The sequence below is a fragment of the Gobio gobio genome (assembly GCF_949357685.1).
Source record: "Gobio gobio genome assembly, chromosome: 19".
Taxonomy (NCBI): domain Eukaryota; kingdom Metazoa; phylum Chordata; class Actinopteri; order Cypriniformes; family Gobionidae; genus Gobio; species Gobio gobio.
The window spans coordinates 10,388,727-10,416,240 of NC_137112.1; the positions used below are offsets into that span (position 1 = coordinate 10,388,727).

The window sequence follows — 27,514 nt, forward strand, 5'->3', positions numbered from 1 at the left end:
TAATATGAAGTCATCATATTTAAGAATAGCGGTTATACACCTGGGTTATAAGAATAAAAATCATAAAATTACAATAACACAGTCTTAAAATAACAAAACACTGCTGTGTGACTGTAAATATAGTTTGTAATAACCTTTTAAACTCACTTCTTTTAAACACTTTTTAAACTTTAAAAGAAGTGCGTTTTAAAAAGGCCTTTACAAACAATGCTCTGTTTTATTTTCACCCTGTGCAGGATGGCATGTATACTCTTCTGGAGGGTGATCACGAGGAGAGCGGCTGTGATGAGGATGAGGAGGAAGAGGAGACTAGGGAGGAGGAAGAGTTTGACAGCGACGAAAGCCTGGTGGATTCCGACTCTGACTCGGATGAGAAAGGTGCATTCTCAGATGCATTTGTTAAAAATGTCCCTTTCATTGACACTAACCTTTTAACCCGTGGCTCCTCCTCTCACAGTGAACTTGCAGGCCGATCTTGCAGACCTGACGTGCGAGATCGAGATCAAGCAGAGGCTCATCGATGAGCTGGAGAACAGCCAGCGGCGGCTCCTCACGCTGAAGAGCCAGTATGAGGAGAAACTGATTCTACTTCAGAACAAGATCAGAGACACACAGCTGGAGAGAGACCGCGTGCTGCACAACCTCAGTGAGCATCTGCCACATTCACATTTATTTGTGGAGACATAATTTTTGTCATTTATTTATGATCAGGGTTTGAAATTAACACCGCCAACATGCCAGATGCGTATGAAATTCCACTGTGGCGGGTAACGCATATCAACACACTGGCCAATTTGGCGGGTTATGATTAATACATTTTGTTCTATCACTTTGCATGGCATCGCTGTCAGAGCATTTCCTCTAAAAGAAGCCACAAACATTAGAAAAATAAAGCGTAAAACTGAGAGAAACGCAGCACTGAAATGTTAAAAATGTGACGCTTTGAACGCTGTTGAGTGGAATCGTAAACACCTCTGACTGGCCATTGTGCTCATCAAATATGCATGTGATTGGCTACAATAACCAGCGCTTCAAAAACATGTTGTAAATATACATCAATGACGCTTTTCACAGAGCGCTTACACCGATACACACGGGAGCGTTTGAATGCAGGCCTGCTTGTGCTTTCAGATGCTCTCCTGCTCCCGCTTTCAAAACACTTTCAAACACTTCCTCGTGTTTTCAAACGCTCCCGTGCGTTGATCATTGTAGCCAATCACAGACACATCCGATGAGCGCATGAGCACAATGGCCAGTCAGAGGTGTTTATGATTCCAGCTCAACAGCGCTCAAACCGTCATATTTTTAAAATTTCAGTACCAACTTAGTATCGCGGTCGATACTTTTGACAACACTACTATGACCGTACACACACTGGCGGCACAGAACTACGACTCAAAATCATCGTCACTCACAGTTTTCCATTAAAATACAACGATTTACGACAAATATACGTACGGACTGACTTCACCCAAGGAGAATGTGTCGTGCATTTTTCAGTAACAAGTTTGTTTTTGTAGCTTGAATAAATATGCTTCATAGAGAAATAATAGATCGCACTTTCTCTTTCCGTTTGCGCTGTTTTTTTAAATAGCTTCAAAATCATTGACACCACTTTGTTCATTCTTGAAGTAAACTCTTGCCTGTATTGTGATTAGATTCAATGTTTTGGACTGCTGCCTTGAAATTGAGAACGCGAGTACAGAAAGACGCGAGCGGTGTGCGATAAACCTGCCTGTGAGATGTCCGCCAGAGCCCTAGGCGACTACTTTTATCCAACACGTTTTCATAAATGCAGCATGTCCAAGACTTATGGGCAAAAAGTGCCCTAGCGTCTTTATTACTACATGCAGCTAATTATAACAGAAGTCACAGAGAATTTTGTTTTCATTTCCATTTTATTTTATTTGAATGGTATTCGCAAACAGTGATTGACTGTGACTGTGAATACAACGATTCAGAATCAGATTTAATAATAAATATATTTAAATCTAAGCTGTGACTTTGATAATCTGGTTTATTTCTGATATTTTTGTTTTGGCTAGTAGAAGTTCTGAATAGCTGGTACCTTAAATTTAGTATTTGGCTGGTGAGTGAAAAAGTTAACTTTAAATCCTGTTTATAATGGATTTGTGTTTGTAATTTGGCAGTGTTTTATGAGAATTAAGTCAAAATTAATGAAAAACAAAGTTACAAGAATAAAATTTGTATTTTAGGACAAAACTGCAGTATTTAAAGTGCCCCGTTATGCTATTTTAAAGGTTGCTAATTTTGTTTTTAAATCTCTTACAATAGGTTTACAAGGTCAAAAACACTTTAATTTCCTTATTATATACATTGCAGCTTCAGCTCTTTTCTCACAGTATCTGAAACGGTTTGATCAGTTTCTCAAAATTCCTCCTTTCTGAGAGCCTGCTCTGCTCTGATTGGTCAGACTGCCCAGTCTGTTGTGATTGGTCGACCACTTACAGCATGTGTCAGAAACCAAACCCGAATTATTATTATTATTATTTTATCCTCCCTATTACAAATTGTTGCAGCCATTAAAATAGTTCAGTTTTGTTTTTAATGTCAAAGTAGTTATATTTTGTTATATTCGTTTCTTTTTTACGTTTATTTAGAAAAATGTTTGGAGCATTTTTTTGTTAAATTAAAGTTTTTTGTTTTTAAAGTGACGACCGGCAGACAGTGAGTTAACCCAATGCTTTAGCCTCTCAAATCAACACTTGACTTGTCTTGCCTATAATAAAATCCATAGATATAAAACACTTCAAGCATCACAATGTTAGTTTAAACGTTTAGCCTACTATCACCACCACCACAGTAAAAAGGCATTTTTGAGGTAGTTGAGGTAGGCTGATCGTAGGCGCTCGCAAACGAAACGGGCTACACAAAAAAAACAAAAAAACATGCAGGTTGTCTTACCTTACACCTCTCCGCAAAATGATTATAAATCCGATCTTCAATTCCCGCACTATATGCACATTTAACGGAGTTCACGTCAACGAAAGCAACAGATATGAGCTGCATTTTATTCATCAGCTCATTTCAAGATCAAAGACCGCAATATGAGAGAGCGACCTAAGCACTGATGAGATCATTTGGTCTCATTAGTTTTAATGAAGATGATTGTGTTTTTGAGGATCTGAGACTTCACTTGCGGCAGTTTGAGTGTGGCTTGCTACTCATTTGCGGTATGACTACAACATGTCATAGCCTATAACACGTTCTCACACTTTATTTTTTAACAATTTGCCAGGAGTAAAATTTACATATGTGGTTTAAACAACCAGGTGTATTTACACTTTTCCAGTTTCGCCTGAAATGTTTAATGAAAAATTGTTTATTGTTTGATTGTTCAGTACTGTTCATATTTACATAAAAGTAACTTAAAAGTTACTTTCCCTAGTAACTAATTACTTGTGATATACAGTAATTGGTGAAGTAATTCAGTTACTTTTAAAAGAAGTAACTAGTAACTGTATCTAACTACTCATTTTCAGTAACTTGCCCAACACTGCATTTTATAATGGATACTTTTCTGAAATAAGACATCCTTGATGATGTATGTAGCCGTCAAATGCAAGTTGTAATATGAGTAATATTTGCATTGCGTACAGTAAAGCGCAGTAATAATCCCAGTAAACAATTCTTCCACCATTTTCTTTATAATTTTAGTGTCCATGGAGAACTACACTGAAGAGAAAGCCTGTAAGATCAAATCGGACTACGAGAAGCGTCTGAAGGAGATGAACCGAGATCTGCTGAAGCTGCAGGCCGCTCAGAAGGAACACGCTCGCCTGCTGAAGAACCAGAGCCGCTACGAGAGAGAGCTCAAGAAACTGCAGTCTGAAGTGGCCGAGATGAAGAAAGCGAAGGTGATTTTTAGGAGCACACCACCCCCTAGAGGCCATCAGGAGATAAAACAACACAACGTTTCAATGGTTTCATCAACTATAGAGATGACTGACTGTAATTGAAGACAGTGCCAGCTTTTTATTCTAAGACTGTACTTAAAAAAGCACCACTTTTCCCATGACTGTAGAATCTTTTGATGAAAGTAAATGATCCCTTAAGCATAGACTGTGTCCTAGTTTGCGTACTAAAAGTATGCATGCTGGTATCGGGGAAAGGGCTTACTTTGAGCGTGTTGTGAGTGGCTACACCTAGATACACTAACATACAAAATGTTGGGGTCACTATGACATTTATTCAGCATAGATGCATTAAATTCATCAAAAGTGACAGTAAAGACATTTCTAGTGTTACAGAAGATTTTTATATTTCAAATAAATGCTGTTTGAACATCAACATTTGAACATTTCCATTTTCACATATTTGACAGTCCAGTCAAAAGTTAAGAAATTTGTACACACAATTGATTTAAAAATCCAAAACAACTTAATATTACTCAGAAGCAATATTATTGTATAATGGAAATGTGCTATGCTTTGGAACACCAAACTACTTTTTTTAACCATTAGACACTGCCGTTTATCATTCCACCTAGGTGGCGCTAATGAAGCAGATGAAGGAGGAGCAGCAAAGGAGGAGGGTGATTGATGCGAAGAGGAACAGAGAAATCGCACAACTGAAGAAAGAGCAGCGACGACAAGAGGTTTGTGTGATTTAACAATTGATAATGAGTTCTACCAGTTGTTTATTATCATGGTGTATAAAGTATTTATTCTCGCTCTGCGTGCTCCATCAGTATCAGATCCGTGCTTTGGAGTCCCAGAAGCGTCAGCAGGAGATCGTGTTGCGGAGGAAGACACAGGAAGTGACGGCTCTGAGACGGATGGCCAAGCCCATGTCGGAGCGCGTGGCCGGACGCGTGGCCCGCAGACTCACCAGCGTGGACTCCGGAGCAGAGCTGACCACCAGCACCACAACAACCTCCTCCGAACCGGAATCCACACGCTCTGTTTCCAGCATCATACGGCAGTGGAATACCAAAGTGAATGGATACCTGGGAGAGAACGAGAGCCATGGGACTGGAGGAAACCTGGCCAGGTCAGTGAGTCACAAACCTACGACTCAATAAATGCTTTCAAAGAAGTCTCTTCTGCTCACCAAGGCTGCATTTATTTGATTAAAAATACAGTAATATTGTCAAATATAATTACAATTCAAAATAGCTGTGTTCTATCTATTCTATTTCCCAATTGCACACTCATCTCACTGCGAACATTCTCTTTGAACCGCTCCAATCTGGTTTCCGCAAACTCCACAGCACTGAAACGGCGTTAGTTAAGGTTACTAATGACTTACTGATTGCTACGGTCTCTGGCTGTCTTTCAATATTGATCCTTCTCGATCTTAGTGCAGCGTTCGACACTGTGGATCACCCTCTGTTACTCACTCGCCTGAAAACCATCTTTGGGCTTGCGGACACTGTATTAAACTGGTTCAAGTCATATCTGTTAGATCGGCACCAGTTTATCTCCCTTGATGGACGTCAGTCTAAAGTTGGTTCAGTTCAATTTGGCGTACCACAGGGTTCAATTTTGAGCCCCCTTCTTTTTAGCATGTACATCTATCTTCTTGGCCAGCTTTTACGATCCCTCGGTCTTAAGTTCCATTTTTATGCAGATGACACCCAGATTTACATTCACACAAAACCGGATGATAATGCAGCCATAAGCTTTCTGGAAAACTGCATATCTGAGGTAAAAATCTGGATGTGGCAAAACTTTCTGTGTCTAAATAGTGATAAAACAGAGGTAATGCTTATCGGTTTACCCCAGCAAATCAATAAATCCAGTCATTTTGCTCTAAAAATTGACGGCTCTACTCTGGAGTAGGGATGCACCGAATCCAGGGTTCGGGTTCGGATTCGGCCGAATATTGGGCTTTTTGACTGGGTTCGGTTTCTGCCGAACCTCAGAATTTTTTCCCACCGAACCCGAACACTAGGCTTGCACTATGCGCGCCCCGCTGGTCGAACGTAATGACGCCGCTGTTGAAAGTGAAAATGGAACTCATGAACAGAAAACGTGGCAGTATACTTTAAGTCAAAAGAAGGTGATTCAAGTTGAGCTACGCGTTCAATTTGCAATCCCGATTTGTCTCGTGATGACAAGGACCCTAAACAACAGCCGCTGTTATAACATTTGCATATGAAACATCCGAGAGAATACGAGTTGTGTATGAAGGAATCTACAGACAGCAGCCAAAATGTATTTTATTTTACCTTGCAAACAGCCTATAGATCTATAGATCAGATAAAATATAAATAAAATTAATAAAATAGGCCTACACTAAATATTTTTCACTTAAATAATTACCAAATTAAGATGAGAAAAACGAAAATACACTGAATCCGTAAGCTTGAAGAACCGGAATTAGGTAAATAGGTAGATAATATAGGCTACTATATATCTTTACACATACTATTCTCTTAAAACCATCATTTCGTTATTTTTACTAACCCAAATAATGATTCATCCGCTAGGTTGCACGGGAGGGGGAAAAATAGGTTCCTTCCACTTAAGAGTTGAGCTCTTTTTATTAATATATCTCTTAACATAAATACTATTTTCTACTTTAAAAAAATAACTTTGTTATTTTACTAACCCAGTGTTGTGTATGTGAATGCTGTTTCACGTGAATAATACCACAGGAGTGAAACACAAAGCTTTGTTTAGCCTAGAAAGGAAATAATGGTCAGAGAGCTCTTTTTAATTCTGTTTTGCGATCTGTATCTGGTCACTCGATTTTCCGTGAATTTGAACAATAGGCCTAGTCCATTTTATCCCAATGGACATGGACATCTCGTTTCTTTTCCCAAATCTTCACTTGCGTCGCACCCATGTTCGCAGGGGATTATAAACGTTTCTTCCTTTCGTTTGCTTATAATTAAGTCTATTATAACTTCACATCCTTTACTGTGGGAAAGTATAAAAAACACTGTAAGACGAATAGCCTTTTACTTCAAATTTTATTTAACACAGTTTGTTCTTGTTATTAAACTTGGTAAGGCGCGTCAAGTTTGGTTTATTTGAATAGCGCATTTCACACACACACACGCCGGTGATTTTAGTTTCGTTTTCTCTGGCAGTGAATAATCAAACATTGTCTAAATGTCTTGACCCTGTGGAAAATAAAATCCACTCTTCAGACCTTTTACAACAAGTGTTGCTTTGCAACATCAGTAGAACATATGATGACAAAGATATTCAAGAAGGTGTCTATTCAGTGTGCCATTCCTCTCAAAGCGCAGAGCGGTATATGACACATCTTTGCGGGGAAATAGTATGAATCAAATATTTTTCTAACTAATATTTAATTTTCATATATTCTTGAGGTTACCATTATTTACTGATAATCGTTTAGATGTTTTATAGGCTGTAGTGTGTTGTTTCACTGACGGAAGTGCTAAAATAAACACGCATGCTTATGGATGTTTCAGCCTCAAATGATTTCAAAATGTAGGCTATATATCTGGCATAGACTACAGTATTTAAAATAGCATATATGCATTAGTTACATTCTCAATTTAATTTACAGAGCAATCCCTGCTAAGTTTTTAGTTTAACTAATACGCTGTCAGACTCGCAACGGGGGCGTGGCATCATCACGATGGTGGCGCTCCATCTTGATGTCGGCACAACCCTAGCGCGCGCCTCCTGCGCTCTCCGTTGGGTTGTTCTTTGAAACAACAGAGGACGACTCGGGGTAATTTTTCTATAAACCATCATGAAATAGCGTCGAGAAGAACATACACGACAATGTTTACTTTAGTAAACTTGACCAAAACAGTTAATGGCATCCCTACACTGCTGTGGACGTTGTTAACTTCATTAATGTGTTTACTTTGATAATGGACTGCGGATGGGAGTAGGATTCGGTATTCGGATTCGGATTCGGCCGAATCTTGACCAGTGGATTCGGTATTCGGCCGAACCCCAAAAATCTGGATTCGGTGCATCCCTACTCTGGAGTTTCAAACTAAATAAAAAAACTGGGGGGTGATATTTGACAAAAAATTATCATTTGACCCTCAGGTCCAAAATACAGTTAAAAAATTCTTTTTTTCACCTCAATTTATTAATACTTTCGTATTTTCTCGCATTGATTATTGCAATGCTCTTCTGGCTAGGGTCTCTAAAACTACCTTAAATAAATTACAGTCAGTACAAAATTCGGCCGCTAGAATTCTCACACGGACCAGGACTAGTGAACACACCACTCCAGTTTTAGAGTCACTGCACTGGCTTCCTGTCTGGTTTCAGATTGATTTTAAAATTCTCATGCTGATTTACAAGGCTCTTCATGGCTTGGCGCCTCATTACTTATCCAAACTTTTAACTGCTTACACGCCTAGACGTAATCTCCGCTCCTCTGATGCGGGTCTTTTAGTTGTTCCTTCTACCCGTCTACGCTCTATGGGTGACCGGGCCTTCTCCACTTGTGCACCTAAACTTTGGAATTCTCTTCCGATGATGATCAGACAGGCGGATTCTCTTACTGTTTTTAAATCTGCTCTTAAAACACATTTTTTTCAGAATGGCTTTTATGTGATTTTTATTTTGTTATATGTATCTTGTGCTTTTTATCTGTCTATGAGATTATCCACTTTGAGATTCTCTTTTTAAAGTCGCTATATGAAATAAAGATTATTATTATTATTATTTGGGTTCTATTTTAAAATGTACTTTGTTCCTGTGATCAAAGCATCATTACTCCAGTCTTCAGTGTCACATGATGAAATCATTCTAATATGATGATTTGCTGCTCAAGAAACATTTCTGATCTGTTGAAAACAGTCATGCTGCTTCAAATAAACAACATTTGTGAACCGTGCTGGTAAAATGAGTCGAAATGTGCACAGCATCATTTCGAGCTAGAGGCAAAACAAGTGAAAAATGTTTTCACAAAAAAATTGTTTCATTAAGCCCTTGTCTAGCAATCCCAGTGCTCCAAATATCATATAAACATCTAAAAGTATCTTTATTTGTACATTTTCTGTAATTTTCTGCGAACCTAGTCTCACGGTTCGATTACGATTATCATGCCATCGATTCAGTTCAATTCGATATCACGATGCATCACAATGCATTGACGATGCACTGCATCCTCATGTATAATTTTGTCAATAAATACAAGCAGTCACATATATTAACTGAACCTTTAATTTTACCTGCTCAAAGAAAATACGCTTCTTGAATGTATCAAACAAAACTTAAGTCTGGGCACAGAAGACAACAGGAGTATTTAGAACAAATGCACTAAAGTAAAAACTAAAAGTAAAAACACTTCAGGAGGTGGTCTGGGCCGCATTACAGTCAAAACTGAAGTCTAAATGCATCTGGTTGTTGAAACCACGTGTAAATTTTACTCATCCCAACAATGCTAAAAAAAAGTGTTGCTCTAAATCTGGTAAAATGCTTTAAAATACATTAATGAAAAACAAGTAAATATATTTATAGATATAGGGCCTATACTAAGAAATTAAAAGACATTTATTTTAAATGTATAACGCAGCTTTTTAATGAGGCAGCAACATATTATAGATAGGCTATTAATAATCTTTCATAGCGTAAAGGTATTATAATACTAACGGTTCCAATAGAGAGCGGCGCGTATGCGCATCCCGTGCACAGGATGATGCGCTTGAAGCAACAGAGTCCAACTACAGAAAAGTCAAGTTTTAAATAGGAAAATATTGAAACTCTTTGGTCATTTTTGAGTGAGATGCTAACGGTCTAATCAGATTCAATGATCTATGCTAAGCTATGCTAAAAGTGCTACCGCCAGACCCAGAGATCGGCTGAATGGATTCAAAAACGGTAAAACTCAACTGTTCAACTCTAGGGGAGTTGGAAAATGAGCCTATTTAAAAAAAAAAGAAAAAAAAAGTGGAATGTTCCTTTAAGGCTGTTCAGTCTGGCATCCTATGAGAGGAGAGGCGACAGTGTTGAACGTGATGGAGCAATAAAGAGTTTTTATTGCCAAAAACAATTGTAGTTTTTGAGTCAACAATTGCAACTCATTTTGCCAGACTATATATGGTGGGTCACATGTATTTGAAGTAGAATTTTTTTGTAACATTATAGTGTCTTTACTGTCACATTTGATACTTTACAACTTAACTAACTTAACAACATATTTATTCACAAATAAATACATTATACTTTTTATAATAATAATATGATATATAATAATAATAATACCAACCAGTTATGTCAATCCAAACAAATCCCAAAGGATAAAATCCTTTCTTACATTTATGAGAATATTTATTAGAATATTTCCAATGTTTTTTTAGTCAGAAATGCATCACATAATGGAAGTTAAGAGTATTTTGAATTCAGTTTCATTTTTTAATTTAAAGGATAATGTAAGAATTATTTAATGGTTAATCTTTGATCTATTAGGTATGGAAGCTTGTTTCTGCCACAGAATAAAACCTTTAAAAGATTATTTTGACTATTTACTTGCAAGATGTAAACTCAGAGAGTCAAAATTGTGAGATAAAAAGTCGCAATTACCTTTTATATTTTTTATTCAGTGGCGTAAACAAGCTTCCACCGTAATTAGGTGACATTTGTTACAAGAAAAATGTTTGCATCCCAATTTAAACTTTAGTCTATTTGTTTTCAGTAGCAGAAAAAAGTTCCAGCGAAAGGGTACGAGCGCAAGTTTCTCAAAGACAGCCCGTCAGAAGTGGCAGTCTCTGGAGAGGAGGATCATGGATATTGTGATGCAGAGAATGACCATCACTAACGTGGAAGCTGATATGGATCGCCTCATTAAGGTTTTTTCATTTATTTTTCTTCGTTTGTACATTGTGTATTTGTGATCTTCCTGAAACCCTGTGCTCTTTTGTTGTATAGTTGTAAATTAACAACTGTGCGTATAACAGATTTTTAATTGATCAAACTGTGTTGTAATGTGGCTTCAGAAACGCGAGGAGCTGTCCATGCAGCAGGAGGCGCTGTTGCGCAAGAGAGAAAAGTTACTGAACGAGGGCTTCCGAGAGGATGAGGAGGAGAGAGTGCTTCAGGAGATGAACGAGGAGATCGAGGTTCTCAATGCCAACATTGACTATATCAGCGACAGTCTGTCAGACTGCCAGGCCACCATCGTACAGATCGAGGAGACCAAGGTAATATCATCTCATGTGACTGCTTGCTTATTGATGTCGATATGGTTGCATGTATGTAATTGAATAAGGGTGTTTAGTGATTGGTAAACTCATTGCTTTAGGATGAGCTGGACTCAGTGGACACCTCGGTGGTCATCAGTTCCTGCTCGCTGGCTGAAGCTCGTTCTCTGCTGGACTACTTCCTCAAAGCCTCTATTGACAAGGTAAATCCAGGCAGACATATCCAACAAAGCTGTTGTTATAATTTAGGGTCATCCAGAGTAAGAAATTAGTATTAAAGGGATAGTTCACCCAAAAATGAAAATTCTGTCATTAATTACTCCTCTTCGGAACACAAATGAAGATCTTTTTGATGATATCTGAGAGCTTTCTGTCTTTGTTTTTCTGCTCTCTGTTGTGTGAGTACCAATGAGGTTCATTCTTGTGTTATGCAGCACGCTTGAGCTTCAGCAAGAACCAATTAAGTTCATTCTCGTGTTACGCAGCACGTTTAAGCTTCAACTAGAACCAATAAGGTTCATTCTCGTGTTACGCAGCACGTTTGAGCTTCAGCGAGAACCAATGAGGTTAATTCTTTTGTCACGCAGCACATTTGAGCTTCAGCGAGAACCAATGAGGTTCATTCTTGTGTTATGCAGCACGCTTGAGCTTCAGCAAGAACCAATGAGGTTCATTCTCGCGTTACGCAGCACGTTTGAGCTTCAACTAGAACCAATGAGGTTAATTCTCGTGTTACGCAGCACGTTTGAGCTTCAGCGAGAACCAATGAGGTTCATTCTCGCGTTACGCAGCACGTTTGAGCTTCAACAAGAACCAATGAGGTTAATTCTCGTGTTACGCAGCACGTTTGAGCTTCAGCGAGAACCAATGAGGTTCATTCTTGTGTTACGCAGCACGTTTGAGCTTCAACAAGAACCAATGAGGTCCAAAAGTGGTAGTTGTGTAGCTGTCAATGGAGGGACTGGAAGCTCTCAGATTTTATCAAAAATATCTTTATTTGTGTCCTGAAGATGAACGAAGGTCTTGCGGGTTTTTGGGGTGAACTATCCCTTAAAGGGGCTATATGCGTTTTTCTGAAATTTAAACTCGCGACAGAACTGCTCTTATTTTCTGCTCGCTCTCGCAGCGGTGGTGACGTCACATCCGCAGACAGCGCGGGAAAAAAACGACCCGACAGAAAATAGGAAAAATAGGATACAGGCTTATAGGTGCACCCACTGTGCGCGGACAAGGTGTCAGTATGCTCATCAGGAGATGTTTGAGTCATAAATGGTAAAACAAAAAGGCTATTGTTACGTTTATTTTGGGGGAAAAGTTGCATATAGCCCCTTTAAGGTAATGCACCAATTCAAATAATTAAATGTTACATAAATAAAGAATAAATACATAAAATTGTAAAACAGAAATTATATTCCGGTTATAATTGAAATCGTAAAGAGAGAGCGAATACATACACTATCGTTCAAAAGTCTGGGGTCAGTAATATCTTTTACTTTTGAACTTTTCTATTCATTAAAGAATCATGAAAAAAGTTATCATGATTTCCATAAAAATACTAAGCAGCACAATTGTTTTCAACAATGCTGCTAAAACCAGCATATTATAATGATTTCTGAAGGATCATGTGACACTGAAGACTGAGTAATGATGCTGAAAATTCAGCTTTGATCACAGGAATAAATTACATTTAATAATATATTGCGATAGAAAACAGTTATTTCAAATGTATAATTATATTTCATAATATTGCTGCTTTTTCTCCTGTATTTTTAATCAAATAAATGCAGCATTGGCGAGACTTCATTCAAAAACATTTAAAAATCTTACAGACCCCAGACTTTTGAACGGTAGTGTATGATGGTGTGTTTGTGTATAAAGGGCTTGCAAGTTGCTCAGAAAGAGGCTCAAATTCGTCTACTGGAGGGTCAGCTGCGGCAGACGGATGTGATTGGCTCTTCCCAAAATCACATGATCCTGGATGCTCTAAGGGAAAAGGCGGAGTGTATCCCTGAGCTACATGCACTAATCCACAATGTCCAGCAAGGTGAATAATTCATTAAAAATGTTTTTTACAAAGAAATAACAAATTTTCCTCCCTATTCCTTTTTAAATGTGCAGCTGACAAACTGACATACTGTAGTAATGTAGATCCACATTTTCTGTGGAATTATGGTGTTAATTAGTCATTTTGGTTTCCCATATTCCTCAGAGAATGGCTATGCAAGCACAGATGAGGAGGTGTCTGAGTTCAGTCAGGCATCAGAGGGCGGGTATGACTACTTTCCACATCAACATACACTTTATCATGAAATAATCTATCAGGGTTTTAATTTGATCACTGCTCGTCTTTCTGCTACAGTTTCTCCCAAATGAAGTTGTCTGCGAGTCAAGATGACTTTAAGATGAAGGTACAACTCAAACTTGATGTCTTAGCATTGATCGAATAGTGGATCGAGTAGACATTACTATATTAAATGGCTCAGCAGCGCTTCATTACTGTTTTGTGTGTTATAACCAGCAGGTGGCAGTGTAGTCTTTTGTTGAAATATTCACTGCGTATCCTCTCACAGGTTGAGCCTCGGCTCTCTGTACAAATGAAGGCGGTGTCAGCTGAGTATTTGGGCCCTATTATGGACCTCAGCTCCAAGAGTATCACTAAGTCCCTGGCCTCACTATCAGAGATCCATGAGAACGGCCTGCTCCTCAAAGATCCTTACTCCAGAGAGCTGGTGTCTCGAACCATCAGCCTGCCTATCAGAGGACACACTTTGTGAGTGGAACTCAAATAAAATATAAGGTGTAATCATCAGCCTTTTGTTATCGTTCCCCTCACAATTATTCAGTTTTTTAGAACATAACACAGTTTATATGTTTATGTTCTAGCCCAAGGCAGTCCAGAGGGCCAGACACATCTCCCTTAACAAGGAGGCAGTCATATGACCGAGGCCAGCCATATAGGTAAGTTCATCAGCGGGAATCTGACAAACAATGTTTTCAGAATGTGCTGGGGTTTCAAACTGGGGCCAGGGAAAGTTTCAGAACAAAAATTCAGATGTTGCTTTCTAAAGACGGAAATCACACAAATAATACATCATTGATTCTATAGACAGCCATCAATATTATTGCTAATGTGAGAGAAAATTATTTTGCAATGTACATATTTTCAAGAATAGTTTACACTTACACAATACACTTTGCTCATGAGATGAGACGATACACGATGTTGGGTTCCGAGAAAATATGACAAACAATGAAAAACATCTCGGGTTACGCATGTAACCATGGTTCCCTGAGAAGGGGAACGAGAAACTGCATCCTAAAGGACACTTTGGGTAATGCCCAGTGGTTCTCAAACCTGTCCTGGGGACCCACCGCTTCACCTTTTGTATGTCTCCCTCATCAGGCACACCCAATTCAGGTCTTGCTGTGTGTATTAATATTGAATCAGGTGTGTTAGATGAGGGAGACATGCAAAATGTGCAGTGGTGAGGGGTCCCCAGGACAGGTTTGAGAACCGCTGCTCTAGAGGACGCAGTACGAGTTACCATCTAGCTAGGCTATATCACTGTTCCACCTAGGGATCCACCTTTTCTGTCATTTTATTTATTTTATTGCACTAAGCACACCTTGTGTAATAATCTAAAATACTGGCGAGTACTGTACAGTAGAATGTAAGCAGACAGTAAACTTGGAACGCATGTTAATTTTTTCCGCCATTTTGAATTTTGTCAAAAACCTACTTTTGTGAACTAGTCCTAGGTTTTTCGCCTGATTGGAACCAAACCAGTGCAGAAATATTCTACGGAATTTGAGTTTCCATAATTATTGAAAAAAAGTCAGACTTTTGATTCACGGTCGCTAGGGGGCACCAAAATGTTCGTTATGGGCGGAACTCAAGAAAGAAATGAGCTGTTCACTAAACTTTGTTCACATCTGTATTGGCTCGATCTTTGGTCACATGATAAAAAATTACGGCGATTGGACACTTGGTGGCGCTATAAAATGAAACTTATACATGACAATACGTAGCTATAACCACCCGGCCGTTAGTCCGATTGACTTGAAAATTGGCATGCACTGTCTTTGTCTAAGGTGCCATGATAGTGTATGAGGACATTGGGTTATCTAAAAAGTTTGAACACCTATTAGACAAGGTTAACGGAGGCTGATCGGAACAAAACTCGGTGGGCATGTTCGACGTATAGCCCTATAGGTCTGTAAGAATTTTGAAAGAAATCGGCCACTAGTTGTCGCTAACGAGTTTTATGCCTCTGCTATCACATGGTGTTTCACACATCCACACAATATTCATATCATTTGATAGATCTCCTCATTTCAGAAATACATGCAGCAATACATTATAGGTGACAAACCCTAACGGCATAAATGGCATAAAGGCCTTAAATGCTTGAACCCTTTAATAATATCTAATTATTATTATTATTATTACCAGTAATTTATATATTTTATCTTCATTTACAAGTAATGTCACAATTACAGCCTTACTGAGCAATGTTGCAAACCACCTTTGTGCCACCTGGTGGTAATTTTGTGAACAAGTGTCACATGTGACTGGGCTGTATTTAACCCCGCAGTCTCGCTGCGGTGGTTATAGGCATTTTGGTTGACTACCTACTGTATGAGGTAAAATATAAAAGACAATATAATGCAAGTACTGTAAAAGGTTTTGCCACAAACTAAACTCCATCATGCTGATATAGCAAGACAGCTTTTCACTTCAACGAGGAATATCCTCACGTTTTAATATCTCATCACACCCTAATTTGTATTTTTGTTGTCATTTTATGTGAGGCCTTCCTGTTGCTTTAGGCAAAAAAACTAAAACAAATTAATAATGTGACATTGACATATACTGCAGAAATAGTATGTATGTTTGGTGGTATGCTATTCTGAACATAACCTGAAGACCAACAAAATACTTAATGGTGAAGTGTGTACCAGGGTAGCAATTGATATGTTCAGAAATACTGTATTAAGTTTCAGTGTTCCGTATGTTATACTCTTTCCTCTTATCTGTGTGTGTGTGTGTGTGTGTGTGTTTGTTTTATGCCAGAAGTCCAGATGTTGGCTACACCCCTCCATCTTCCCCTCCGCTCCGAACACGTAATGACCGCAATGTCTTTTCCCGCCTGACGAGCAACCAGAGTCAGGGCTCGGCGCTCGACAAGTGAGTTGCACACAAACACACACAGACGGCATGAACTATCTTGGTACATAAGAAAATTCACAAGAGGAGGATTTCCCTTTATAGGGTCCAATTACCTGAGCATGGGATTTTGCAACCGCCCACATGTTCTCTAATTTTATTTACCCGTTTCCCTTTTCCACCTTACTAGTTTCTTCTCCTTTAGCTCCAAATAAATGTCTTTTGCTTTCTGTCAGGTTACTTCAAGTGCAGTATTTTAATCCACTAGTTTGGTAGCTCAGCGTTAACCCTGCGCGTGCCGTCGGCAGTATCGATCTCTAATTGCAGTCGAATGGTTAGTATAACTCAAAGCTGACAGCAGAAGCTACCGTCAGTTCTTCGGCTCCTGTGAATTCTCATTATAACACCACAAGTGGGCACATTAGGGTAGGATAACCAATTATTCCACCCTCTGAAGATAGGTTTTGTTTGCACTTTCCTCCCATAATTGAATCAGCAGTGTCTGATATTGCCATTGAGATCTAAATTGGTAATTTGATGCGCCTGTCAGGGATTTATCTCATTATTTTTCCAACCCCTTGAATATTGCGCTCTCCTAGTGTGTGTGTGAGTGTGGGGTAGGACACATATCGTCTCAGACTGTAGATTTCTCTTAATGCAATTTCTACCAGGCTGTATCATTCCGCAGTTTGTTTACAACGCTTGGGTTGCCATCCTGTTCGTAGTTACTCAACCACCTTTAGCACAGTAATTTTGTGTTCCGTGTGAAATCACCATAATTAGTGCCGAATGCTAAGGCAAGCATCACTATTACTGTAGCTCATACTTAGAATTAGGGATTTGAGCAAACCCCTGACGGTATTAAACTTAGGTTCAACCTGTCGCCCGGCACCATTTGTTTGTGTGTGCGCGATACCTCAGATCATGCTGGCTTATTAAGGAAGCACAATATAAGCACTTAGGCTTGAAATGAGCAAAAAATCCTAGAATGCATGACCAAAAAATACAAGAAAATGCATCCTGTTATTGATTTTATTTTTTAGTATTTATATATTTGAAGTGTAATTTATTATGCAGCAATGTTTTAATGTTTCAGTAATGTGTACTACTAGTCAAATGTTTAGACATACCTACTTGATACAGTATTGAAGATCAGTGGTTCTCAAACTTTTTGACTCGAAAGCCCTGCACTATCCAAAACAAACAAACAAACAAACAAACAAAAAGTATATAACAGTATATGTATTCGTCCCAAACATCACGGTTTTTATTTTTCATTATTCTACTTATTTTTGTATTTTTATAACATGAGATGCTTTTCAGATTTGTAGCTGATTATGACCAAATACCTTTTGCTTTTTATCAGCCCTGCAAAAAAATATGAGCTTCTGTTTACTGCTTAGTGCTTAATACACTAAAGGAGGCTGTACTGTACCAACTATATCAGGTGGAACAAACTGTAATTTGCACTACTGTCTGTTCAAAATAAACGAAAAGAAACCTAGCATTGGGGATATATTGCTTTTTCCGGTAACACTTTAGTTTACGGTCCAATGCTCACTATTAAGTAGTTGCTTTTTATCAGGCATATTACAAGGATATAAAACACACACATATATATATATATATATATATATATATATAACACACACACACACACACACACACACAAACACACATATATATTACTGTTTATTATTACTTATAAAGCACATATTAATACCTTATTCTGCATGACCATATTCTACATCCTTAATCCTACCCCTTACCTATCCTAAACCTTGACCCGTAGGGTCTGCACAGTTTTGGGGCCCTTCAGACGTTTTGACATGCTCTGACATTTGTGCGTTTTTCAGTTGCTTATAAACATACTAATGGCAAAGTGTCATTACTCTGTATTCAGCACAATACATGCTTGTTTTTTTGTTTATCCGTGGTTTTTGAAAAAGCAAAAAATGTAAGACACTGAAATAAGGCCAAAAAACACACAATAGATATGTGTCCACAAGACTTTTGACTAATGGGTGTTGTTGCCTAGTGTTTTTGCTTCAAACTGATTGTGCCTGCTCATTCACATAAAACAATATATTGATTTAAATTTTGTAAGACACTTTTTCTTTATGAAGGCCATATGCGAAGGGGTGTGAATGATCATGTACCTTACTAACTAATAAGCAGTAATTAATGGTTTATTGAGGCAAAAGTCATAGTTAATATTAGTTAATGATGGAATTGGACCCTAAACTAAAGTGTGACCATTTGTTCTATTGTACCGAACTCCTATCGAACCGTGACACCGAAACCAAGGTACGTACCGAACCGTGACCGAACCGTGAAACCGAACCGTTTCAAGGGGGCCACGGGATGACTTAAAATTATTATTTTTTTATTTTTATAGTTGTATTAATATTAATATTCATTTGGTGATTCCAGGAGATTCAAAACTTACAGGGGGGGTACAGGATGACTTTAAATTATTATTATTTATTATTCAAAGTATTAAAAAAAACATACATACATACATACATACATACATACGTTCTAAATAAAAGCAATTGTTGTGGGTAAAACAAAGTAGACTTAGATCTTGATATGTTGCAATTTATATCTTGTATGTTTTTTTTAGCATTTTAATTAAGTATTTCTTATGATTTTAATATTAGTAACACTTGATAAGAATAACTAATAATTTAAGTCATTCTGTGACCCCCATGGAAGTTCGCTGAGGCCCCCCTGGTTGAGAACCACAGTTTTTAAAAAATAAAAATGGGCCTTTTCAACACAAAATATGAAAATTAGCAAAATTTAGTAATCCATGAGGTGTCAAAGTATTAAATATTATAATTGACCAAACTATTATTGACAAAAAATGTCATGGTGAGGCTAAAAATGCATAGGGGTCATATGAAGACTTGGGGTAGTGATTCAAAAATATAAGAACTTGTGACCAACAAATATGTAACCGGCATTGCTGAGACTCTCATACCTGCACAAGATTTGGGAGGAATAAATGGAATTAAGGAATTAAATGGTTTTATTAAAAGATATTAAATATTTGGTCAATTTCTAGGGTTAAACATGTATTGATGTAATCATACAGTATTTAGGGACCAGAATACCAGAGACTTTGGTGTGGGCTTTTTGACTTTGGACCAATAGGTAACCACCCATAACTGCATAGCAACATACGGTACCAACATACCACTCAGTCATCATATGGGAATTAACTCTGATGTGGTGCTAATGGACTTTTTCCATGCCACTCCTTTAAAAAAAAAAAAAAAAACTTAATTAGATCCTATTCTCATGTCTGCTGATGCGCCTTTACTTTCATAATCTCACCTGTTAATGTGCATGTCAGTCTCGGTATATAAACTTGAGTAATCTTAATTATTTTAGCCCGGGAAGACTCTTCTCCAAGTGATTACTGATTGGTCCCCAGTGGGCGGGTCTGACTTGATTAGGTTGGAATCCTGACAGCCTTTCAGTCTTTGCTTGGGTTAGCACAGAATAACAAAACCGGACAGCAGACGCAAGACATTCATGCAGGCCAATATTAATAGACCTTCATCAACATTCAAATCAGTGTTGGTGTCAGCGAATCAAAGTCAGTTGGTTGCACATTCATTAATATGTTACTTAATTAAAGTGTGTGTGCATGTTGTAAGTTTCTGGACTACTAGTTTGACTGAATCTCTATTTGAAAGTAGCGATTAATGCTTGACACTTTATTAACATTTCAGCCAATCAGATGCTTATCTGAGGGACTGCCAGTGTTTCATATTGTTTTCCTTTTGACTCTTTGGGCCCTATCATACACCAGACGCAATGCGACGCCAGTGTCTTTTGTAAGTTTCAGCCCGACACAGTTATCATTTTCACGTCCTGCGCCACGTTGTTAAATAGCTAATGCACTCGCGCCATCTGTTCACCCATGGGCGTGCTGGTCTGAAAACCAGGTGTGTTCAGGCGCATTGTTGGTGCGTTGCTATTTTGAGGAACTGAAAACCACTGCACCATTGACCAACAAAAACCTGGTCTAAAGTCAATAGCGCAGTATTTTCTGTGTTATTTAAAGAGTGTGTGTTAGTAATATGTGCCTTTTTGCGGGTGTACAGCGCGTGTACACTCTGCTTATTGCACACACAGGGACGCGCAGCAGCACACAGACATTTTTAAATATTAAAAATAAAAGGATTCCTCTCTGGAGAAGCTTTCAGTCTTTCCGCTCGCAAATTCCGCCATGTAAATAGTGAATCTGCCATGGTGCAAATGCAACTGGCTTTTAAAGGAAATGGGAGATGAGATGCGGCGACCGTTTTTTTCCCCGCTATTAAACTAGCAAAAGAATTCGGACCTGTGTGCACCTGCGACATGCTCTTCAGACCATGCGCCTAGATCGTTAAAATAGGGCCCGAAGACTCAGCACAGCACTTTAATAAGAATAAATGTATATTTAATTCACACAGTAAAGACTTTGCATAGGTTTTTATACAGTCAATTACTTTATAAATTTTATGTAGTATTTGTAGTGCTTGAAGTTTTTCAAGGAGGTCTATTTCATTTGTGTCGGTTCTACTGTGTCCGTTCTGTTCTTTGCTCTTTCTTTATCCCTTTTACTTGTCTTCTGTGAGCTTGAGCTTTGCTTTTTTAGGCTACTATTAGTTTTTTTGATATTGAAAATGGTCATAAGAAATTTCAATGGTATCAAAAATGTTATTATAACCTTATATAAAACAAAAATAACTGTATTGTGAGATATATCGGTATCGACGTGAAATAAAATTGATCATATCGGTCATATCACCCACCCCTATTATCTTTACATGCACCTTAATGGGGTTTTACATGGTCATGACAGGAGTTAAAACATTTAATGCAAATCTGCACAGACATGGTTAGTGAGTTAGTCACTTGTCTCATGATAAAACGTATAATATTTAAGTCTTATGCCCTTAATGTCATGTATTTTAAGTTATCCCAGTACAATGTCCTGCCCCATACGCTTCCATTATAAATTCATTGCTGTAAAAGCTGACAAACATATGTCTGTAATCGACTGCTCACAGATACTGCCGATAAAACTTAATACTGTGACCTAACCTGGTTTTAGAGATTCACCACTTCCAATATTCTACTTTACCCCTCATTATATCCATTATAATCACTAAATATTTTCATAACACTTTCTATTGATGGATGAAAACTATTTGTTTATATATCATTCATATTTTATTATCTTCACATCCGTAGCACTTAGAATAATGCGTGAATGATGACTGCCGCATGCGGCTTTGAATGTACTTGTATATCGTCTGTGTGAATAGTGGGAGCCATTTAGCCTAGAGCACTATAGTGTTGTTGCAATTTCAATAGGAGATGCTGCATGAATGGAACTTGTATTGATAATACGTCTCACTGAAACGCTGGCCTTTTTTATTAGAGTCATGTTTTTTTCTTTGATAGTCACAATAAAAACAGTTCAGATTTAACAGCCGAGTGAACTGAGACATGCAGTATCCATTACTAAAACACGAGCTGTGGGAATACATCACTGTGAGGCTTGTTAAGGTGGATCAGAGCTAAGGTTTGGAGTGGAGTCTTATTCCAGTAACCCCACCCAATGAACTCTGCATAACCCTCCTGCTAACTCCTCCCCTTTTGCTCCAGCCCCACCCCCTGTTCCCGCCTGCTCCCTGGAAGGACCCTCCCCCTCCCTCTCTGTCTTCTACTGACTCTTCCCACCTTCCCCTAACCCAACTGCTGTTCTGCCCTATAGGTCGGATGACAGCGACTCCTCTCTCTCGGAGGTGTTCAGGTAGAGATCTCTGTCTGTCATTCTGTTTCCTGTTGCCTGGTGGCCCCGCCCGGGCCACACCCCACCAGGTGTGGTCACGGCGTGAGCATGCATGCACCCTTTCCATTTGCGTCCTGTGCTGTGAACTCTGTAAGAATTGAATGAACCTTATGGATGGACTTGTTTGAATAGCTTTAACGATCTTCAAGGTTCAAAGGAAGGAAAAACTTGCTTAAATGTCAGCTTATGACACAAAATCATTGGATTGATTGTTTCCTGCCGATCTGTTGGGAAGGCCCTATTACGAACCCTATTTAAATCTTGCAACAGCTCTGGACTAGGATCAAAAGGTTACATCCCACTAGCCAACTCCACTGCCTTTCTCTCAAAAATTGTCAAAATAACCAGATCTGACAAAGTAGAACCTCACTGGTCACTGCCAAGGCCATGAGAGTCTGCCTTACCAACCGATCAATAATTTCAAGCAGTGCAGAAGTAGTTTGAGTCAGCAGGGCTATTAACTCAGGGTTAATACCCACTGGCTGAGAGATGCCCTGTCTTGTGATTCTTCAGCAACTATGTAAATGAAGCGTACAAATAAAAAAAATCGTCTGGAAAATTGGCTAGAGCGATGCCAGCCGAACTTGTTAACATGTCCAGCAATTTGTACATCTTTTGGTCCTTTGAACCACCACTGATCTAATTTTTTTTTTGTCAAGAACTTTTGTTTCTTCTGGTCTCTTTTGTAAAGGCTGCAAAGAATTGGTTCAGACAAACCCCACAGGTCAATTTCGCATGTTACTCTTTTCTTATCCAATATAGCGACACTGTGATTCCTCTGCACCCCATTATCCTGACAGAACAATTGCATTTTTCTCGTTTCTTTCGAGTTGTTCTCGTTATCCCATTAGAAGTTAATGGCTCTATGATGGAACATGGAGTGCTTGGAACAACTCGGCCCCAAATTTCCTTTGAGAGACAAATCTGTTTAAGGGGAGAATCACAGACAGCTGGCTTTTGGTTCACCAAGTGAGTCAGTGATGAAAAACTATTCCAGAATGAAACAAAACAGCATGATGATGATAAACTTCACGCTATGATGTCTTAGTATCTTATCTAGGGCAGTTTGGATTAGCGTTTTTAGTGTTTTTCTTTTTTCTTAAGATCAACACCCTCTTTGATCGGCTCGAAGCTGAATGAGTCAGTAGGGAAGGCTTTTATTCTCTGCAGCAGTCTGCTCTAAATCCTGCTATGGGAATGTTCAGATAAGGTTCATTCATAACAACCCCCCTCTTCGCTTATCCATGTAAAGCACAGAACCTCCATATCCTGACCTCCTCATGCTCGTCTTCTCTTCTGAGGAGACTTGGAGAAGAGGCAACAGGATGCCCCTTCCCCCCTTCCCCTTCACACTCCATGTTTTTCTCAGAGCATCTGATTTCTTTGCGTTCAACCCAGCGGAAGGGTCCAAAACCATGAGCTCACTTCTCATTGGTTATGTGCTGCATGAAGGTTTAGTTTTTAGATCATCATTCCTTAGAATTTTTCAAATTTGCTGTTGTCATTTGTTGTAATGTTTTGGTTTTTGCACTCATGTGAAATGGAGTGTTTCCTTTTTCATGCGTTTTTAGTATTGCAGGGCTTGCATGAGTTTCTGGCTGTGTGTGCATAGACTGATTTTTGGTTTTTGGCAGTAATGTTTAAAGCACAGCATGGCGCACTACACCTGCATTGAGTTTGTTTGATTGACTGTCAGTAAGAATTAAAATTGCTAGCATTATTTTTTTTCTTTATTCACTCTATTTATCAAATGAGCAAAACATTAAGCTGCATGGTGTGGAGAAATTGTTTGGTGCTCATTATTGGAGCTAAGCCGAACTGCACCATTACCAACTCCCAACTGTGTATTGCCTGGTGAGCAATAAAAGAATGCAGAAAATCTTTGAAGGAAGGAGCCTGAGCCTTATCTAAAAACTTTGAGGTGTCTTAATTTGACCTGGTTAGCAAACACATAGCAATGCCCTGGAAACCAACTAGAACACCCTAACATCATGGCGATGAGTTTTGCATGGGCAAACCCCACTTATATTTTCTTTTCGATGGAAAAATCTAGTTGAATATACAATAAAACATTTTTAAAGTGCCCCTATTAGGCTCCTAATTTTCTCCTACAACAGGTTTACATGCATCAAAGGTCAAAAAACACTTTAATTTTCTCATAATATACATTGCACATGGCCACATTTTTCAATGATTCTCAAATGACGATGAATCAGTCTCTCTAAATCCCTCCTTTCCACGAGCCTGCTTTGATTGACCAGACGGCCCAGTCTGTTGTGATTGGTCTACTGCGTACAGCACACGTCGGAAGCAAAACACCCATTACCATAGCTGTACTTCAGCTCCGGAGGCTTCCTAGAGCTCAGTGATTATAAACCCTGTAAGGACAGTAACGATGGCGTCGATTTTACCATTTCAATCCGAGAAAGTCAGATGATGAAACATTGGAAGAGCTAGTTATTAAACCCGAACCTCCATCGCAAGGACGACTTGAGCAGGACGTTTCTCAGTGATACGCTACTCATTTTGAGGCACGTCACGAGATGTTGCAGATGTATTTCCTCACCATCAGCATTAACAAGTGTATGTCCATCAACAAACCCATGTGTGTGTTTCTAATTTATTGCGGTGCACATGTGGGAACTGTATCAATAACAGCGCATATGTTAGCCCAGCAGTAACGTGAATGACGGATGTATGACTGATACATCTTTACCCAAAGTAGTAACAACGCCAGACAAATAGTACAGGTAATAGTGGCCCACAGCTGATGAACAGAAGTATTTCAGTAAGACAGTAATAATGTGGGTTAGCCGGAAACTAATTTAACTAAGCATAACTACGTATTTTGAACACCCGGTAGAAAGTATATACATGAATAATTATTCATACTTACAGGTTGTGATTCAGAGGAGCAAGCTGGTCCAAATAAACTGGTACTGACCCATCTTTCAAGAGCAAGCGTTTTGTGAATCCCGCATTGAACTCAGGTGAACAACGTACAACATAGGCAGGCATTGCGCAAATGTCATTCCTAGTGGGATTCGAAATACAAAACGACTTAAGGCAGTTTCAGAGTCTATTCTCTTTTTAATAACTTTATCGTGCACTTTCGAATTTTCAACTTTACAACAGAATGTTTACATTTACAAACCGCTATATTACACACTACATGAAAGGGAATATTCGCAAAACCGTAATAGGGGCACTTTAATGATATGTAAACACTGTTTCAGTTAAACGTTTTAACACATTGACATAAGCTACTAATGTTTAAAACCCCTCACACAATGTTAGTCTGTAACCCGATCACCAGCAGTTCCTGTTGGCCAGACCTCCCTGGAGTTTTTTCCACTTTAGAGAGCACAAATGTGCCAACAGCAGCCTCTCGCGTTTCATCTGTCCTCAGAGAGCCGGGATGTCCCAGTTTCCTCTTTAATCAGCCATCCTCTTGTCACCTCTGTGCGACTGCGCCTGCTCAGAGGCTTTGACGGCTCCACCATCATTAGAACTTCACAGGCGCTGAGCCGGACAGAGGCTGATCTCAGCCCACAGGAGACCAATTTCCCTTCATCCCAAACTCCAGCTTCATTTCCGTCTCGCTCGGCCGGCAGGAAAGAGCGTTCCGAGACTGGGCTGGTTGGGAACGCTGTCAGCCTGAAGGGGTAGAGCCTCATTATTTTTTTAGGGGAGGGAAGGCTTGTTTAGCCCTGCCAGGTTGTATGTGGGCTAATTGGCAGCCACAACTGGAGTTGCAATATTTTCTCGGCAGCAAAAACTGACACCAAAAAGAAAGGTGATTCTTGAAAAGTAATTCCTACTTTTGATTTTGTTTGTCTTCTGACAGATTACTTCCACCTGTTTACTCAGAGAAATGACTTCTCCACTTTCCAGGAGGGGTCAGTACTGAGCTGAAAACGCCCCCACTGTTATGACTGACATAATGCATCCTCCGCTCTGCCCAAGGGGGGAGCAAGGGAAAATAAGACCGAAATAAGACAAGAGATGAGAGATCAACCCCAAAGTCATTTTACTTGTCTTGGTCCCTCAAGTACAAGTCCTTGAGATTCTAAGTTTTATTTTTGTTTCCTGAAGTTCTGGAGCAGTTTATAGACGAATCCTCTACTCCGTCAAAACAACATGTGTGCTTAGCATATATCTCTTGCGATAGAAACCTTCGTTTAGCCCGTGGCAGTGGTCCATCATAAATCTCACCAGAAATTCGGCTTGCCAGCTGTCAGTAAACGTTACATCCATTTGCAGTTGGCTCTGTGGTGCTGTTACGATGGATGTGGAGATTGCGGTTTTCAATTGCACACCAGCTTGTCTACACTATTGTTGGGGGGAAACAGAAAAAGCTAGTGGATGCCGTCCAAGACGAAACATTGTCCGCGCCTCGATGTGATATGAGCGACCATGACAGGTGTCGTGTGATGGTTCTGCCAAGTCCGTCAGCAATTAGACAGACCACAAAATGGTGACATCATAACACGAGTCCCAACATGGCTGAGAGCAACCGTTCCTGCCTCGCCTTTGTCTGGCTGCGGTCTCAGTGATTGACAAGCTGTAAGTACTGATGGGCGGTTTGACGGTGTTTCATACTGGTGAGGAAGAGATCTGAAGTGTCTTTTAGGAGCTGCTATGAAACTCTGTGGGTCCTAATTGGGACCATCTCATTCACATACAGGCTGTCAAGAGGAAGAAGTGCTGCCTGTCTCCAGCAAAGAGTCTTTTAAACAATTTATGTGGGTATAAATAAGTTTAAAAAGCCCCGTGTTGCTCTGCATCCTCAGACGTGGTGGGTTCCTTTTAATCTCTGCCTGAGTGCGAGAGTTTCAGTAGATCATTCGCAAATTCTGTGCTGCATCAGCACACCTGTACAAGCACCATGCACAAGTAATATCTTCTTCCTCTTCTTGTGCATATCGACTTGTGCAGATTGGATAATGGACTAGGCCAATAGGGGAAGAGGCATCAAAAGCCTCAGGACATGCGATAAAGTAAATGAACACCAGGGCCCTTTCTGCATATGACCCCTTGGCCAGTGGAACACTGGGGGCCCCCCAAATGCAGGAAACTGATTTGCGGATTTGCAATGGTGGGGACAGGGGGCTCCAACGAGGAGCCTTTTGGGACCCTGACATATGCTACTTTTGCTTAGGAGAAATGGAAAACAGCGCCTAGTTGCTTAACATTGGCATCAGTCACAGCCTTTGGGGTTTAGAGATAAACATTCTACCTTCACTTTCAACACAACAGGGCCGATCATGCTTCTGCAAAACATGGACATTGAAGATGACTTAAAATAGATCCACTTTCTGTGCCAGCCTGCAAAGTCAGCAGTGACCAACCGAGCGGCTTTGAAATGTGGATTTAAGCT

General features: G+C 39.3%; 1 protein-coding gene across 2 annotated transcripts in view; it reads left to right on the forward strand.

The window, feature by feature from the left end:
- The window catches only part of kif21b (kinesin family member 21B), a 140,952-nt gene that overhangs the window by 78,941 nt on the left and 34,497 nt on the right, over nucleotides 1-27,514 (forward strand). For both annotated transcript variants that reach the window (XM_079843745.1, XM_079843744.1), the window contains exons 13-26: nucleotides 237-378; nucleotides 458-646; nucleotides 3,679-3,878; nucleotides 4,511-4,618; nucleotides 4,712-5,013; nucleotides 10,606-10,759; nucleotides 10,907-11,110; nucleotides 11,212-11,313; nucleotides 12,989-13,154; nucleotides 13,320-13,380; nucleotides 13,470-13,518; nucleotides 13,681-13,880; nucleotides 13,994-14,068; nucleotides 16,185-16,298. In XM_079843745.1, coding sequence (XP_079699871.1) covers nucleotides 237-378; nucleotides 458-646; nucleotides 3,679-3,878; nucleotides 4,511-4,618; nucleotides 4,712-5,013; nucleotides 10,606-10,759; nucleotides 10,907-11,110; nucleotides 11,212-11,313; nucleotides 12,989-13,154; nucleotides 13,320-13,380; nucleotides 13,470-13,518; nucleotides 13,681-13,880; nucleotides 13,994-14,068; nucleotides 16,185-16,298 — 2,066 coding nt within the window. The remainder of the gene's footprint in view (nucleotides 1-236; nucleotides 379-457; nucleotides 647-3,678; nucleotides 3,879-4,510; nucleotides 4,619-4,711; nucleotides 5,014-10,605; nucleotides 10,760-10,906; nucleotides 11,111-11,211; nucleotides 11,314-12,988; nucleotides 13,155-13,319; nucleotides 13,381-13,469; nucleotides 13,519-13,680; nucleotides 13,881-13,993; nucleotides 14,069-16,184; nucleotides 16,299-27,514) is intronic.